This window comes from Penaeus monodon, chromosome 9 (assembly GCF_015228065.2).
Source record: "Penaeus monodon isolate SGIC_2016 chromosome 9, NSTDA_Pmon_1, whole genome shotgun sequence".
Taxonomy (NCBI): Eukaryota; Metazoa; Arthropoda; class Malacostraca; order Decapoda; family Penaeidae; genus Penaeus; species Penaeus monodon.
The window spans coordinates 7,913,581-7,931,080 of record NC_051394.1 but is presented as its reverse complement, the minus strand read 5'-3'; the positions used below and the strand labels follow the sequence as shown (position 1 = coordinate 7,931,080).

The 17,500-nt window shown below is 52.8% G+C and overlaps 1 protein-coding gene across 1 annotated transcript in view; it reads left to right on the top strand.

Moving 5' to 3' along the window:
• Positions 1-5,740: 5,740 nt before the first annotated feature.
• The window catches only part of LOC119576599 (proline-rich protein 36-like), a 19,325-nt gene continuing 7,565 nt past the window's right edge, over positions 5,741-17,500 (top strand). The window contains exons 1-3 of the mRNA XM_037924264.1: positions 5,741-5,848; positions 8,410-9,669; positions 12,065-12,961. Of these exons, the coding sequence (XP_037780192.1) occupies positions 5,741-5,848; positions 8,410-9,669; positions 12,065-12,961 (2,265 nt within the window). The remainder of the gene's footprint in view (positions 5,849-8,409; positions 9,670-12,064; positions 12,962-17,500) is intronic.

Here is a 17,500-nt window from a genome sequence, read left to right as displayed (position 1 = left end):
TGGCCACCCAGTGGCTAGGCAGGCAATCGAGGTGAAGTTCCTTGCCCAAGGGAAACAACGCGGCGGTCGGTGACTCGAACCCTCGAACTCAGATTGCCGTCGTGACAGTCTTGAGTCCGACGCTCTAACCATTCGACCACCGCAGCCTTGACGATCATGTGCATCCATGATTTTTCTTGGCAATTTAGAGCGGTGGTTTGCCATTGCCTTCCGCCCGGTGTTTTTATCGAGTCACCATCTCTATTTACCCGGCACTGACTTGGGCTGACTTGGTCCCCCAGTGGCTAGGTAGGCAATCGAGGTGAAGTTCCTTGCCTAAGGGAAACAACGCGGCGGTCGGTGACTCGAACCCTCGAACTCAGATTGCCGTCGTGACAGTCTTGAGTCCGACGCTCTAACCATTCGGCCACCGTGGCCCCATATATATATATATATAATATATATATATATATATATATATATATATATATATATATATATATATATATATATATATATATATACATATATATATATAATATATATATATATATATATATATATATATATATATATATATATATATATATATATATATATATAAGGCCGCGGTGGCCGAATGGTTAGAGCATCGGACTCAAGACTGTCACGACGGCAATCTGAGTTCGAGGGTTCGAGTCACCGGCCGGCGCGTTGTTCCCTTGGGCAAGGAACTTCATCTCAATTGCCTGCCTAGCCACTGGGTGGATAAGTCAGCCCAAGTCAGTGCCGCGTAAATAGAGATGGTGACTCGATAAAAAAAGATAATAATAAAAAAATAAAAATACACCGGGCGGAAGGCAATGGCAAACCACCGCTCTAAATTGCCAAGAAAATTATGGAAGCCCATGATCGCCAATGCCGCGGTGGCCGAATGATTAGAACATCGGACTCAAGACTGTCACGACGGCAATCTGAGTTCGAGGGTTCGAGTCACCGGCCGGCGCGTCGTTTCCTTGGGCAAGGAACTTCACCTCGATTGCCTACCTAGCCACTGGGTGGGCAAGCCAGCCCAAGTCAGTGCTGGTCCCAAGCCCGGATAAATAGAGAGAATGATTACCTAAAAGGTACCACCGGCACTCTCCGTGGAAAGGAACTGGGGACCCTACCACGTACTCACTCCAAGAGCATCACAACATGAAAACTACAATTAAGTATCATGCTGTGACCATGGCGGCTCAGACATATATATATATATTTAATTTTATATATATATATATATATATATATATATATATATATATATATATATATATATATATATATTAGGGGCGTCAGATATATATATATATATATATATATATATATATATATATATATATGTGTGTGTGTGTGTGTGTGTGTGTGTGTGTGTGTGTGTGTGTGTGTGTGTGTGTTCATTCCTTCTCTTCTTCTTCCTCCCTTCTTCCTCAACTAATAAACCCCCTCCCTCCCCTATCCTCTTGAGCTCCCTATTCCCTCCCTTCTCTCTTTCCCCATTCCCCTATTTCTTCGTTCTACTTATTTCCTCCCTCTCTTCCTCTACAATCCGTTTTTCCTTTCCTTTCCCTTCCTCCTTCTATGCTCTTTACCTCTCCCTTCCTCTACCTCCTCTTACTTCCCTCCACCTTCGTCCCCCTCCTTCCTCCCCTTCCTCCTCCTCTCCTTCCTCCTCCTCTCCTTCCTCCCCTTCCCTCCTCCTCCTCCTCCTCCTCCTCCCCTTCTCACCCACTACTTCACCTCCCACTCCCTCCCCTTTCCTCTACTTCCCTCCTTCCCCCCTCCCCTTCCTTCCCTCCTCCCCCTCCCTCCCCCTCCTCACACCCCCATCCCTTTGAGTGAGTTCGAACGCCTCAAAGTGAAGCCCGAGGTAATAAACCGAGGAAACGCCCGCCATTCGCTCTAACAGGCGGCCATTTTCATTAAAAAAAAGAAGACTATCGAAGAGCGTGAGAGAGAGAGAGAGAGAGAGAGAGAGAGAGAGAGAGAGAGAGAGAGAGAGAGAGAGAGAGAGAGAGAGATAAAGAGAGAGAGAGAGAGAGGAAGTGATGTTGCGACCGCCATGTTTTTTCCGCGGGATGACACGCGGGGGGTGGACGAGGGGGGTGGGGGTGAGGGATGATGAGGGAGTGGAATAGGGGATGGGGGTGGAGGTGGAGTGGGGGTGAGGAGGGGGGGTGAGGTACGGGGGGGTGAGGGTGAGGGTGGGGGTGGGGTTACAGGTATGGGAGTGAGGTGGTAAAATTATTGGTTGTAAAATTATTTGTGTGTGTGTGTGTGTGTGTGTGTGTGTGTGTGTGTGTGTGTGTGTGTGTGTGTGTGTGTGTGTGTGCGTGCGTGCGTGCGTGCGTGTGCGTGTGTGTGTGTATGTATATATTGATAGATACTGCATTTCCACTCTGTGCATAAATGCAATTCCATCAAACTTGTCTTGCCTCTGAAACGCCAAATGATTTGACTCTTCCAGTGCCCCAACCCTTCTATCTTATAGCATCACTCTCCTCACTTCAGTCGAAAATTAAAAGCAAATAGAGTGACTAAAACGACATCGAAAAAAGACTCACAGAAATTAATCTGCTGGAGACAGATCATCAAACGTTATAACTCGCTAATGGGATCAGTGAATGAAGCGTGGAATACGACATAGATTCCATTTCTATCTCTCTCTCTCTCTCTCTCTCTCTCTCTCTCTCTCTCTCTCTCTCTCTCTCTCTCTCTATCTATCTATCTATCTCTCTCTCTCTCTCTCTCTCTCTCTCTCTTCTCTCTTTTTTTTTTTATCTCAAGAAACCTCCATTCCTATTACAGGAAGATGTGTTGTGAAGTGTCTTAATTACAATTCACAATACATTTCATTGGCCCCGACCTCGCCAATGACTGTGGCTGACATCCATCTTTTTATTTTTAATAACTTTATTTATTCTAAACAATATATACATTAGTCACCTATCCTACACTCCTGAACGGTCTCCTCGAAGTCCGTGTCCCTGATGCTTGTGTAAGCTGGTGGTTTTGTCCGCGTCCCTCGCAGACACAGGAGTGCTGATCTCAGGAGGGAGAACGAGAGACGACATCTCGTCCACGCGGTGACATTACTCTTCGCCTGGCGTTTTTTGTCGGCGAGCTGCTGTGCCAGGATCGCGTAGAAAGTTGTTGCCCTTGATGCCATTCCTCCTGCAGTTGTGAAGACGAAGGGAGTGAAAGATCCCCGCTCCACTTCCTGGATCCTCTCCCCGTACTCCCTCATTTTCATGTCTGAGGTGGGCCGCTTTCAGCTGCTGGCCCCTATTGCTGGGGGCCATGGGGTTAAATACCCTGACGTCAAAAAAGGCTCTCTGTCCTCTTGCCCAGAAGCCTCTAGCGCTGACATCAAGACGAGCGTCTTCTGTCGTGTTTGTTGACCTCAGATCAAATTTTCGTCCTCCAGTCGAAAGTAGTTCCGGCTCCACTCTGACGTCATGACAAACCTCTCTCAGCATCTGAGCGGTGAGGTCTCTCACTTCGTCATGCCGTATGGCCACAAAACCACCTGTCTTGCAGATCATGGCATGGTTTGAGTCGAAGGGAGATCCACAAGCACAGTGCTGAGGGAGACCATCCATGGGCCAGCCATACCTTAGAGCGAGGGCGTCGATAAAATCTTGTCTGTTTAGGCTGAATCCCTTCACTCTTATAGGCAAGGTGGTGAGCCAGTTCGATGCTCCCACTTCCTGTGTCATCTGGAGTCTCCTCTTGGCATCCTCTGGCAGTTGTTGTGAGAGGTGGTGTAGCTGTTCTTCTTGTTTTTGTTCTCTGTTTCTTGTTATTTCTGTCCTTATTTTTTGTTGTTCTGCTAGGTTTATTTCCCCATGTTTGTTCTGATTTATTATTTGTTGGGTTAAACCTGCAGTGAGTTTGATGGAGTTTTCATACTCTATGTCGGCCAGCTTACAGGGGTTTGGAATCCCCAAGCCTCCTTTTCTGGGCGGCAATTCAAATATGGACCTTTCGACGTCCGTTGGGTTGCGTCCTCCTGCTAGAGCCGGTCATAGTTCCCTCTTGATTGCTTGTTCGAGGGGTTCGAGGAGATGCCCAATGCCTGGCACTGTCCTCATGAGGTAATTCCATCTGTGCCTGATTCCAAATGTGAGGGCGGTGTAGGCGGCGTGTGGTTCGATGGTAGCTATTTTAGCCAGCCTACGGATCTCATTTACCCACTCCTCGACCCTGTCCTTTATAAATATTTCTCTGTCGAGCATTGGGCCAAGTATTGCCCCTAGATGTTTCTCTCCATCTGTTTTTATTGTTATGTCAGTGTTTTTAAATTTTTTCCTTGCAAGGTCAAGTTTTTGGGGCTTCACAATCAGCACAGTTTTTTGGGCATTAGGATAATATCCTTGCATTGGCCCATAGAGTACAATCTCGTCCCACCATTTCTTTATGTCCTCAATTTTTCCGGCCCCTGTTATGTCATCGGCGTAGGCAACATGCTTTACTTGCGTCTTCTCGTGGCTGATACGATCTTGTAGTTTTAGAAGGCCAATGGCATACATTGCCATGGCAACGGGGTCACCTTGGGTGGTGCCTTTTGCGGAATCTATTGTTTCGCATCTTCCGGTTTCCCTGTCACTAACGAATTGTTTGGCGGGATGTGAATAGAGGTTCTCTATGTATCTAGCAAAGCTGGGGCATTTTATCCTTGTGTTGTGGAGCGTGACCTTTCTATTGATGTTATTGAATGCGTTTGATGCATCTACCATAAGCACTGCATCGCAATCTGGCTCATCGAAGATCTTCCTCATCGCGTGTATTGCTGCCTCGCATCCCGCCTTTTGTCCAGCGCATACTTGCAGGTTTCCCACTGCGCTTGTGATGTCATCTTTAACGACTTCTATCACTGCCTTGCCGATGATCCTTCTTAGGACCTCGCCTATGCCGATGGGACGGCAACCTGGTTTCTTGTCGAGCGCGATAAGGCGACAGGCAGTGAGGGCAGCAAGGTCTGGGCAGTTCTCAGTTGCCATTTTTCTGGCCAAGGCTGCTATGGTGTTACACAGATCACCTGCGACACTGCCAAACTTAACGTGGCTTAATATGTTTTTCCACGACTTGGCATCCATGCCTGATGGTCCGGCGGCACCGTGTGTGTGGAGGGCATGCTTCCAAATTCTCTCTCCTGTTATTCTGTCGAATATTACAGGTGGAGGTGGGATATACTCTCCCTGGTATGTTGCTTCGGCGTCGGCTTCTTTAGCTGGCGGGTGCTTGTCACTCAGCGCCTGACACGTGGCCTCGTCCAGGGGGAGGGTCCCGTGGGAATCCTCTGATAAGAGAGCGCGGGTTGCCTGAGATATTTTTCCTTGCTTGATCATGCTAGAGAATCTTCTAGCAATGTCTCTCTGAATTTGGTTGGCTGCTGTTTTTCTTCTTTTATTTTGCAGAGCTTGTGTCTCTCGCAGTAGGTCTGTTATCTCCCCCTTTTTTCCACATTTCCATCCTCCTCTCCATTGCCTTTACGTTCTCTGTTGTTTTGGATTTGCTGTGAGTTTTTTCTCTCCCCCCTTTCTCTCCCCTCTCTCTCTCCTTCTCTCTCCTCTCTCTCTCTCTCTCTCTCTCTCTCTCTCTCTCTCTCTCTCTCTCTCTCTCTCTCTCTCTCTCTCTCTCTCTCTCGCTCTGCGTCGTGCGAAATGAAGCATAAGAATAATGGTGTGTGTGTGTGTGAACAAGACATTTCAAGGACGCGCGGAACGAAATCTGCAACGCAATGTACGAACTTCCTGCATGCACAAACGGCTATGTTGCTATTTTGACCGTCCCTGCCCTTCGCATTAACTCTGTTAGCGTGCATTATGACGTCAATTGGCACTTTCGCGTAATTACTGATCGCTAACAATATTAGCGATCAGTGGGACTTTGTACTCGATGTTATATATATATATATATATATATATATATATATATATATATATATATATATATATATATATATATATATATATATATATAATATATATATATGATATATATATATATATATATATATATATATATATATATATATATATATATATATATATATATATATATATATAAAATATATATATATATATATATATATATATATATATATATATATATATATCTTCTACTTCTTAGCTTTATCCCATTCTTATATGCGGTCGCAATGATCATGGTTCTGGCAGCTATCTTATATATCATCATCAATAACGGTATGCTCATGTTTGAGCAGCCGTGGACCTCTCCACCATCCTTCGCCACTAAACTCGATCTTACGCTTTTCTTTCCACTTGTACCATCGACAGCCCGCAAATATCTTTGATGTTGTCGCTTAGTCTTATGACTCTTGCCTCTTCCTCTGTTCCCTTTCACCATCCCTGTCAGCAAGTCTTTCTCAATACTTTTACTTCTCATCACATGACCAATAAACTTTAATTTCCTCCTGTTCAAGATGTCCAACAGACGGTCTTTACAATTTATTTTTCTCAGCACTTCATCATTCGTCTTCTTCTCTGTCCAGCTAATACGCAGTACTCGTCTGTAACACCACATTTCAAAACTATTGATCTTTTTCTTGTCTATCTACTTCAGCACCCAACACTCAGAACCATATGATGCAATTGGGAAAACTAATGAGTTCAATAACCTCAGTTTTGTCCGTAAGGTAATGTTTCGGTCTTTCCAGATGTTATTGAGAGCTATTGTGGCGTTTTTGGCAATGGCAATTCTTCTTTTTATCTCCGGTGAATCATCATATGTATTAGTTAAAACAGCTCCAAGGTAAGTGAACTCTTTCACATTTTCCACAATCATTCCATTGATTGTAACATGTTCATCATTGTTCATTGCCGGTTATCTTTGAATATCTATCTATATATATATATATATATATATATATATATATATATATATATATATATATATATATATATATAGAGAGAGAGAGAGAGAGAGAGAGAGAGAGAGAGAGAATGATCACTTAAAAAAAAAGGTACCACCGGCACTCTCCGTGGAAAGGAACTGGGGACCCTGCCACGTACTCACTCCAAGAGCATCACAACATGAAAACTACAATTAAGTATCATGCTGTGACCACGGCGGCTCAGACATGAACCTACCGTTAAAAGAAAGAAGAATATATATATATATATATTTAAAATATATATATATATATATATATATATATATATATATATATATATATATATATTCACTCACTCCCACTCACAACCCTCGCCTCGGCGTCGTCCACACTCGCACACACATTCACGCATCCCTCACAAATCAAAATTCACTCACATTCCTCATCTCGAAAAACCCCCCTTTCCCCGGGGGTCATATTCACACTCCTATTTACCTTTACATTCCTCACTCTCGGCCCCTCTTCCCCGGGTATATTCACCCCATTTTCACTCACAAATTTACTCACTCTCGGGCCCCTCTTCCCCGGCGTTTTATTCAAACTCATTTCCCTCACATTCACTCCCTCTCGGGCCCCCCTTTCCCCGGCGGGCATATTCACAAATTCCAAAATTCACTCACATTCACTCACTCTGGCCCCCCTTTTCCCCGGCGCATATTCACACTCTATTTACTCACATTCACTCACTCTCGAACCCCCCCTTCCTCGGGGTCATAAATTTCCCCCTCATATTTTACTCACTTCAATTCCCCCTTTTGGGCCCCCCTTCCTCGCTCATATTCACACTCAAAAATTCACTCACTTCACTCCTCTCGGCTCCCCTTCCTCGGGGTCCCTATTCCCCCTCATATTTCCTCACTTCACTCACTCTTTGGGCCCCCCTTCCTCGCGTCCCTTTCACACTCCTATTCCCCTCCATTTCCCCCACTCTCGCCCCTCTTTTCCCCGGGGTTTATTTCACACCCTTTTCCTCACTTCCTCATCTCCCGGCCCCCCTTCCTCGGCCCTCATATTCACCCTCATATTCCCAATTCCCCCCACTCTCGGCCCCTCTTCCTCAGCGTCATATTCAAGCTCATATTCCTCCCCCCCTTCATCACTCTCGACCCCCCTTTCCCCGGGGGCATATTCACACTCAATTCACTTTACATTTCACCCCCTTTTCGGGGCCCCCTTTTCCCCGGCTTTATATTCCCCTCATATTCACCCCATTCCCACTCTTTGGCCCCCCTTTTCCCCGGCTCATTTCCACTCATATTCACTCACCAAAATTTACTCACTCCCCGGCCCCCCTTTTCCCCGGCGTCATATTCCCTCATATTCACTCCCTTTACTTTACTCTCGGCCCCTTTTTTCCTCGGGGTCTATTCCCCACTCATATTCCCCTCACTTCACTCACTCTGGGGCCCCTCTTTCCCGGGGTCATATTCCCCCAAAATCCCTATTCATCACATTTCCCACTCTCGGGCCCCCCTTCCTTTCCCCCCCCCGAGGAAGACCAGCCCTCCCCCTTTACCCGGGTTTTTGGGCCGGCACTGTGGCTTGTGCCCCCCTTTCCCGGGTTTAAAAAAGGGCTCGTCCCCGGGGTCGTCCTCGGCATCCCTCCCCCGGGGTCGTCCCCCGGGGTCGTCCTCGTCCTCGCGTCCCTCGTCCTCCGGCGTCCTCGCGTCGTCCTCGGCGTCGTCCTCGGGGTCGTCCTCCCTCCTCGGGGGTCCTCGGCCCTCGGGCCTCGGCGTCGTTCCCCGGGGGTTTCCCTTGGGTTTTCCCTCGTCGTCGTCCCCCGCGTCCGTCCGTCGTCCCTCGTCATCGTCCCTCGTCGTGTCGTCCCCCGTTTGTCGTCGTCGTCCCCCCTTTGGCGGCCCGGCGTCGTCGTCGTCGTCGGGGCCCCCCGGGGGTCCGTCCTCGGGGTTTGTCCCGTCCCCCGGCGTCGTCGTCCCCGGCTCGTCCTTTGGCGTCCCTCCTCGGCGTCCGTCCTCGGCGTCGTCCTCGTCCTCGGCGTCGTCCTCGTCGTCGCCTCGGCGTCGTCCTCGGCGTCGTCGTCGGCGTCGTCCTCGGCCCTCGTCCTCGGCATCGTCCCCCGTCCTCGGCGTCGTCGTCCTCCCGGGGTCGTCCCCGCGTCTTTCCCCGGCGTCGTCCTTGTCCTCCCGGGGTCGCCTCGTCGTCGTCCCCCGGGGTCGTCCTCGTCGTCGTCGTCATCGTCGTCTCGGGGCGTCGTCCCCCGTCGTCGGGCGTCGTCCCCCGTCGTCGCGTCCTCGGCGTCGTCGTCGTCGTTTGTCGTCGTCCCTCTCGTCGTCGTCGCCCTCCTCTTTTGTCTCGTCGTCGTCGTCGTGTCGTCGTCCCTGGCGTCTCGTCGTCGTCCCTCGTCCCTCGTCTCGTCGTCGTCCCTGTCCTCGTCGCCCCCGTCGTCGTCGTCGTCGTCGTCGCCCCCGTCGTCCCTCGTCGTCGTCTTTGTTCCCTCGTCGTCTCTTTGTCGGCGTCGGCGTCGTCGTCCGTCGGGGTCGGGCCCGTGGCGTCGTCGTCGTCGTCGTCCTCGGCGTCTCGTCCTCGGCGTCGTCGTCCCGGCGTCGTCGTCGTCGTCGTCGTCCTCGGGCGTCTTCCGTCGCGTCGTCGTTTGTCGTCCCTCCCCCGTCTTTGTCGTCGGGCGTCGTCCCTCGCCCTCGTCGGGCGTCGTCGGCGTCCCTCGTCGTCCTCCTCGGCGTCCGTCGTCGTCGCCCTCGGGGGGTCGTCGCGTCCCTCCGTCCGGCGTCGTCCGGGCCCGGGGTCGTCGTCGGCGTCTCGTCGTCGTCGTCGTCGTCTTTTCGTCGTCCCTCCCCCGGGGTCGTCGTCGTCGTCGTCGTCGTCGTCGTCGTCGTCTCGTCGTCGTCGTCGGGCGCGTCGTCGTCCCTCGTCGTCCCTCTTTGTCCTCGGGGTCCCTCCTCGGCTCGCTCTTTCCCCGTCGTCCTCCCCGGGGTCCGGTCTCCCCCGTCGTCCTCGGGGTCCTCTCGTCGTCGTCGTCGTTTCCCCTCGTCGTCCCTCCCCCGTCGTCGTCGTCGTCGTCGTTTGTCATTTGTCCTCGTCGTCGTCGTCCTCGTCCCAAATCGTCCCTCGTCGTTTTGGGCCTAAATCCCCGCGTCGTCGGGCGTCGTTTGTCGTTCCCTCGGGCGTCGTCGTCCCCCGCTCGCGTCCCTCGTCGTCTTTTGGGCCCTCCTCGGCCCCTCGTTTGTCGTCGTTTGGGGTCGTTTTGTTTGTCCTCCTCGCCCTCCCCTTTTGTCGTCGTCGTCGTCCCCTCGCGTCGGGTCGTCCTCGGCGTCGTCCTCGGCGTCGTCCTCGTCGTCGTCGTCCTCGTCGTCGTCGTCGTCTCGTCCTCGGGGCCCTCTCGTCCCTCGTCGTCCCCCGGGGTCGTCGGCGTCCTCGGCGTCCTCCCCGTCGTCGTCTTTGTCGTCGTCGTCCCCCCGTCCTCGGCGTCGTCGTCGCTCCCTCGTCGTCGTCGTTTGTCCTCGGGCGTCGTCGTCCCGTCGGCGGTCCGTCCCCCGGCGTCCCTCTTTCCTCGGCGTCCCTCTCGTGGGGTCGGCGTCGCGTCGGCGTTTGGCGTCGTCGGGCGTCGGCGTCTTGGGGTCGTCGTCGTCGGGCCCTCCCTCTCGTCGTCGTTTGTCCGTCGGCGTCGGCGTCCCTTTCCCTCGGCGTCGTCCCCGGCGTCGTCCTCCTCGGCCCTCGTCCTTTGGCTTTTCCCTCCCCGCGTCGGCCCGGGTCGTCGTCCCCGGCTTGTCCTCGCTTCCCCGGGGGCCGGGGGTCGTCGTCCCTCGTCCCCTCGTCGTCCGTCGCCTCCCCCGGGCGTCGTCGTCGGCGTCGTCCCCGGCGTCTCGTCGGCCCCCCGGGGCGTCGTCGTCGGCCCGTCCCCGGGCGTCGGCGTCGTGGTCCCCGGCGTCCCTCCCTCGTCGGCGTCGTCCCCCCGTTTGGCGGGCGTCGTCCCCGGCGTCGTCGTCGTCGGCGTCGTCCCCGCGTCGCGGCTCGGTCGTCCCTCCGTCCCCCGGCGGGCGTCGGCGTTTTGTCGTCGGCCCCGGCGTCCCCGTCCCCCGTCGTCGTCCCGGCTCCGTCGGCGTCCCCCCCCGTTGTCGTCCCCCGTCGTCCCTCGTCCCCCCTTTGTCCCTCGTCGTTTCGTCCCCCCCGGGGTCGTCCTCGGCCCTCGTCGTCCCCGGCGTCGTGTCGGGCGGCGTCGTCCCCCCCGGGGTCGTCCCTCGGCGTCCCCCGTCCCTCCGGGCGTCGTTTGGCGTCCCCGGGGTGCGGCGTCGTGCGTCTCCCCGGGGTCGGCTCGTCGTCGTCGTCCCCCCGGGGTCGGCTTCGGGGGGTCCCCGGGGTCCCCTCCGTCGTCGGGCGTCCGGGCCCCGGCGTCGTCGTCGTCGTCCCCGGCGTCGTCGTCGTCGTCGTCGTCCCCGGCGTCGTCTCGTCGTCGTCGTCGCCCCCGGGGTCGTCGTCGTCGTCGTCGTCCCCGGCGTCGTCCTCGCGTCCCTCGTCCCCCGGGGTCGTTTGTCCCCCTCGTTTGGGTCGTCCCCGGCGTCCCCCCTTTGTCCCCGGGCGTCCCCTCGTCCCCGGCGTCCGGCCCCCGGGCGTCGGGCCCTCGTCGTCGGCCCCCGGGGTCGGGGCCCCGGCGTCGTCCCCGGCGTCGTCGTCGTCGTCGTCGTTTCCCCGGGGTCGTTTGTTCCCCCGGGGTTCCCTTTCCCGGCGTCGTCCCCCCGGGGTCGTCCCCGGCGTCGTCCCCCCGCGTCCCCCGTCTCCTCCTCTCCCCCTTTCGTCCCTCGTCCTCGGGGTCCCCGGCCCTCGTCCCTTCGTCCCCGGGGTCGTCCCCGGCTCGGCCCCCCCCGGGGGTCGTCCCCCCCGGCCTCCGTTCCCCCGCCCCTCGTCCCCGTCGTCCCCCTTTTCCCCGGGCGTCCGTCGTCCCCCCGGCGTCGTGTCCCCGTCCCTCGTGCGTCCCCCGGGCGTCGTCGTTCCCCGTCGGGCGTCGTCCCCTGCGTCCGTCGGTCGTCGTCGTCCCCCCCCGGCGTCGGGCTCGTCCCCCGGGGCCCCCTTTGTCCCCGGGGTCGTCCCCCGGCGTCCCCTCCCGCGTCGTCCCCGGCGTCGTCCCCGGCGTCATCCTCCTCATCCTATAAACAAAAATAAAAAATATAAACAAAGAATCAAGTCGTCCCCCGGCGTCGTCCTCGGCCCCCCTTGGCGGTCGTCCCCGGGCGTCGTCCCCCCGGCTCGGCCCCGCTCGTCCCCGCGTCCCTCGTCCCCCGGCGTCGTCGTCCTCGGCGTCGTCCCCGTCGTCGTCCCCGGCGTCGTCCCCCGTTCGTCCCGGCGTCCCTCGGTCCCCTCGGGTCGTCCTCCCCGGGGTCGTCCTCCTCCCGGGGTCGTGTTTCCCCGCCCCGTCGTCCTCGCCTCGGCGTCCCCCCCCCCGTCGTCGTCCCCGGGGGTCGTCCTGGGGTCTCCTCCTCCCTTCGTGTTGGTCCCTCGGCCCCCCGGCGTCCCTCCTCCCGTCGTCCTCGGGGTCGTCGTTCCCCCGGCTCGTCGTCCCCCCCGGCGGGCGTCGTCCCCGGGGTCGTCGTCCCCCGGCGTCGTGTCCCCGTCGTCGTCCCCGGCGTCGTCGTCCCCGGCGTCGTCGTCCCCGGCGTCGTCGTCCCCGGCGTCGTCGTCCCCGGCGTCGTCGTCCCGGCGTCGTCGTCCCGGCGTCGTCGTCCCCCGTCGGGCGTCCCCCCCGGGGTCGTCTCCTCGGGGCGTCCCGTCCCCGGGCCTCGGGCGTCGTCCTCGGCGTCGCCCCTGGTCCGTTTGACGTCCCCCCGGCTCGTCCTCCCGGCTCGTCCCGGTCCCCCTCGTCGTCCCCCGGGCTTTGTCCTCGGCTCGTCTCCCGGCCCCCTGTCCCCGGGCTCGTCCCCCCGGGGTCGTCCCCGGGCTCGTCCCCCGCTCGTCCCTTTGGCTCGTCCCGGCGTCGTCGTCCCCCCTTCCTTCCCCTGGGCCCCGCGGCTCGTTCCCCCGGGGGTGCCCCGGGCTTGCCCCCCTCCTCTCCTGGGGTCGGTCCTCGGCCTCGTTTTGGTTTGGGGGGGCCCCCTCGGCCTCGTTTTTTTTTGGTGTTCCTGGGGGGTTTTTCCCCCCGTTCCCCCGGCGTGTTTGTTGGCGTTTTTTCCCGGTTTCCGTCGTTTCCCGGCCCTCTTTGTTTCCCCTCGGGGCGTCCGTGTTGGGGGTGTTTGGGTGTTGGGTGTTGGCTGTTGGGGTTTGGGTGTTTGTGTTGGTGGGGGTTGGTTGTTGGTCGTTGTTGTGGGGTTTGGGGTTGTTTGGTGTTGGGTTGTTTTTGGTTTTTTTGGGTTTTTTTCGTGTTGGTGTGTCTACTTTGAAACCAAAAATTTTTGGGGGTGAGGTGGGGGGGGGGTGGGTTTGGCAGTTTTTGTTTTTTGGTGAGTTTATTTGGTTTAGGGTGGACCCCCCCTCCTGTTGTTTTTGGGTTTTTTTTTTTGGGGTTGGGTGTTTTGTTGGGTTTTTTGTTTTTTTGTTTTTTGTTTACCTTGTGTTAAGGGCCTTTGGGGTTTTTTTTTTTGGGTTGCTTAATTTTGTGTGTGGTTTTGGTGTTTGGGGTTTGTGTGCGTGTGGGGGGTTTGGGGGTGTGGTTTTTGTTTTTTTGTTTTTGTGGTTTTTGTGTTGTGTGGTTTTTTGTGGTTGTGTGGTGTGTTGTGTGTTGTTGGGTTGTGGGTTTTGTGTGTGTTTGTGTGTGTGTGTGTGTTTGTGTGGTGGTGTTTTTGTGTTGGTTTTTGTTTTGGGGTTTGGTTTTTTTTTTTTGTGTGTTTTGTGCAAACGGGGGTTCGGCGGGGGGGGGGGGGGGGGGGGGGGGGGGGGGGGGCCGAGGGGGTTTGTGTGTGAAGTGCTTTCGTGGGGTGTTTTTTGGGTTTTTGTGTGTGTGCATTTGTGTTTATTTGTGTGTGTATATATGCGTGTCTGTTTGTTTATATGTGTGTGTGTGTTTGTCTGTGTGTAAATATGTGTGTTAATTTGTATGTGTGTGTGTTTGTGTGTATATATGTTTATTTGTGTGTATGTGCTTGTATGTGTGTGTGTGTGTGTGCGTGCGTTCGTGTGCGTGTGCGTGTGTGTGTGTGTGTGTGTGTGTGTGTGTGTGTGTGTGTGCATTCGTGTGTGTATGTGTGTGTGTGCGTTCGTGTGTGTGGGGTGGTGTGTGTGTTCGTGTGTGTGCGTTCGTGTGTGTGTGTGTGTGTGTGTGTGTGTGTGTGTGTGTGGTGACTGTGTGTGTGTGTGTGTGTGTGTGTGTGTGTGTGTGGGGTGTGTGTGTGTGTGTGTTTTGTGTGTGTGTGTGTGTGTGTGTGTGTGTGTGTGTGTGTGGGGTGTGTTGCGTGTGTGTGTGTGTCTGTGTGTGTGTGTGTGTGTGTGTGTGTGTGTGTGTTGTGTGTGTGTGTGTGTGGTTTTGGGGGGTTGTGTGTGTGGTGGTTTTGTGTTTTGTGGTGTGTGTCTGTATGTATATGTGTGCATTTGTGTGTATGTTTTTTTGTGTGCGTGCGTGTGTATTTGTGTCTGTGACTGTGTTTGTTTTTAAAAGTGTAATCTTCTTTTCTTTTAACGGTGGGGTTCTGTCTGACCCCCGTGGTAAAAGCTGATACTTAATTGTAGTTTTTCATGTTGTGTGCTCTTGGAGTGAGTACGTGGTAGGGTCCCCATTTTCCTTTCCACGGGAGTCCCGGTTTTCCCTTTTCTAGGTAATCATTCTCTCTATTTTACCCGGGGCTTGGGACCGCACTGACTTGGCTGGCTTGGCCACCCAGTGCTAGGTAGAAATCGGGTAAAATTCCTTGCCCAAGGGAACAGCAGCGGTCGGTGCTCGAACCCTCAAATTTCAGATTGCCTCGTGAAAAAGTCTTGATCCGACGCTCTAACCATTCGGCCACCGCACCCTTGACGATCATGGGCTTCCACGATTTTTTTTTTACAATTTAGAGCGGTGGTTTCCCCTTTTGCCTTCCCCCCGGGTTTTTTTATCGGCACCATCTCTTTTTCCCGGGCACTGCTTGGGCGGTTTGGGCCACCCATGGCTAGTAGGAAATCGGGGTGAATTTTTCCTTGCCTAAGGGAAAAAGGGCGGGGGGGTCGGTGACTCAAAACCCTCGAACTAAATTTGCCGTCTGACAGTCTTGAGCCCGACGCTCTAACCATTGGGCCCACCGGGGCCCCATGTGTGTATATATCACTTTACAAATGTGTTGTCTCTAAGTTGTCTGTTGTGTATATACTTTTTTTTTTTTGTTTTTTTTTTTAAAGTGCCCTGCCCCAAAAGGCGTTGGGCGATCATGGTTTTCCTATTTTTTTGGAAATTTAGAGCGGGGGTTTGCCTTTGCCTTCCGCCCGGTGTTTCTATCGAGTAAACCATCTCTTTTTACCCGGTCGGGGACCGGCACCGACTTGGGGCTGGCTTGCCCACCCAGGGGCTAGGTGGGCATCGAGGTAAAGTTCCTCGCCCCAGGAAAACGCCCCGGGTCGGTGCTCGAACCCTCAACTAGATTGCCGTCGTGACAGTCTTGAGTCCGACGCTCTAACCACTCGGCCACCGCGGCATCTTTATGCTGTATTCTGCAAATTACCAACCCTTTTCTCAGTCCCAGAATTAAGGACGAACCAAAAAAAGGGGGTTTTGCCTTGAGATGCCATACTTATGTGTTTAAAGCATGTTAGTCAAGCAATCAGTCACGTGATAAGTTCCCCTCATGAACTGATTTAAATGACACATAACTGCTAACCATACCTACGATTAATTAATAATGAAAAATCTACCCAAAGTTATATCACATGAAATATATTCATGCAGATTCATCTGTCGATATTTTTCCCTCGGTAGATAATCTGAAAAAGCGAACATCAATAGAAATTGCAAAAATTATGAACTACAGGAAAACAATGACATCTAAATGATATTTAATCCACCCATTTCAAAATTTGCCACTGGAGTTTATGCAGTATTTTGATTTCAGTGGTTTTCGTCGGGTGAAATTGCAACTGTTGCGTTAGAAAATAGTAGATGAATAAACAATTGATTGGGTAATCAAATAAACATCAAATAAATAAATAAGTAAATAGATAGATGAATAGATAAATAGGTAAATATATGAATAAATACACAAACAAACAAACAAATACATAAATAACAATAAACAATTTACAATACACAAAATACACATATAAAAACAACAACAACAACAAAAACAACAAAAACTCAATAACTCCCGAAACAAATAAACAAATAAACAAAATCAGTCAAGCTAACAGCAGCAAATCAAAGTTTTAAATCAATCAAAAATGACGTAAGTGAAATAAACCCAAAGGATGTGGGCTTGGCCAAAAGAGGGGATAGAGAGAAAGAGAGAAGAGGAAGAGAAGAGGAAAAGAGAGAAGAGAGAGAGAGAGAGAGAGAGAGAGAGAGAGAGAGAGAGAAGATCATCAGAGAGAGAGTGAATTAGAGCGAGAGGGAGAGAGGGATGAGAGAAACAGACAGACAGACAAACAGACAGATAGATAGACAGAGAGAGAGATAACGTTATATATTACACGCACTTTTATCATACATCTATCTCTTCTTCTTCTTCTTTTAACGGTAGGTTCATTTTTTTAGCCGCCGTGGGCCGCTGATACTTAATTGTATTTTCATGTTGTGATGCCTCTTGGAGTAGTACGTGTAGGGGCCCCATTCCCTTTCCACGGGGAGTGCCGGGTACCTTTTAGGGAATCTTCTCTTTATCTATCCGGGCTGGGACCACACTTATTGGCTGGCTTGGCCACCCAGGGCTAGGGAGGCAATTGATGGAAGTTCCTTGCCCAAAAAAACGGGGGCGGTCGGTGACTCGAACCTCGAATTCAGATTTCCTGTGACAGTTTGGTCCGACGCTCTAAACCCTTCGGGGCCCCCGCGGGGTTGAGGTCATGAGCTTACATGATTTTTTTTTTTTGCAAATTTTAAACGGTGGTTTGCCATTTCCTTCCGCCCGGGGTTTTTATCGATCCCATCTCTATTTTAAAACCCCGGGTTTGACTTGAGCTGGCTTTTGGGCCCCCAGTGGCTAGGCAGGCAATCGAGGTGAAGTTCCTTGCCCAAGGGAAACAACGCGCCGAGCATATATCTTTTTTAGATCAATCGTCTCCTTTTCACCACAGATTCTAACACGGCAAACTCACCCCCTCTTTCCTGTGTAAAGATTTTATTTTACCTTATACACTCCTTTCGTCAACTATCCCTTTCTTTCTATTCTCTCCCTACCACGTACTCACTCCAAGAGCATCACAACATAAAACTACAATTTATATCATGCTGCGACCACGGCGGCTCAAACATGAACCTACCGTTAAAAGAAGAAGTTCTTGTATTCTGTATGTTTCTTTTTCTCTCTCCTTTTCTCTCTCGTCTACTTTCTATCTATCTATCTCTTTCTCTGTGTGTCTGTCTGTCTGTTTGTTTTTCTGTCTCTCTCTCTTTGTCTCTCTCTCTCTCTCTCGCTCTCTCTCGCTCTCTCTCTCTCTCTCTCTCTCTCTCTCTCTCTCTCTCTCCCACTCCATCTACCTTTCCTTTTTCCCTCTCCCTCCCCG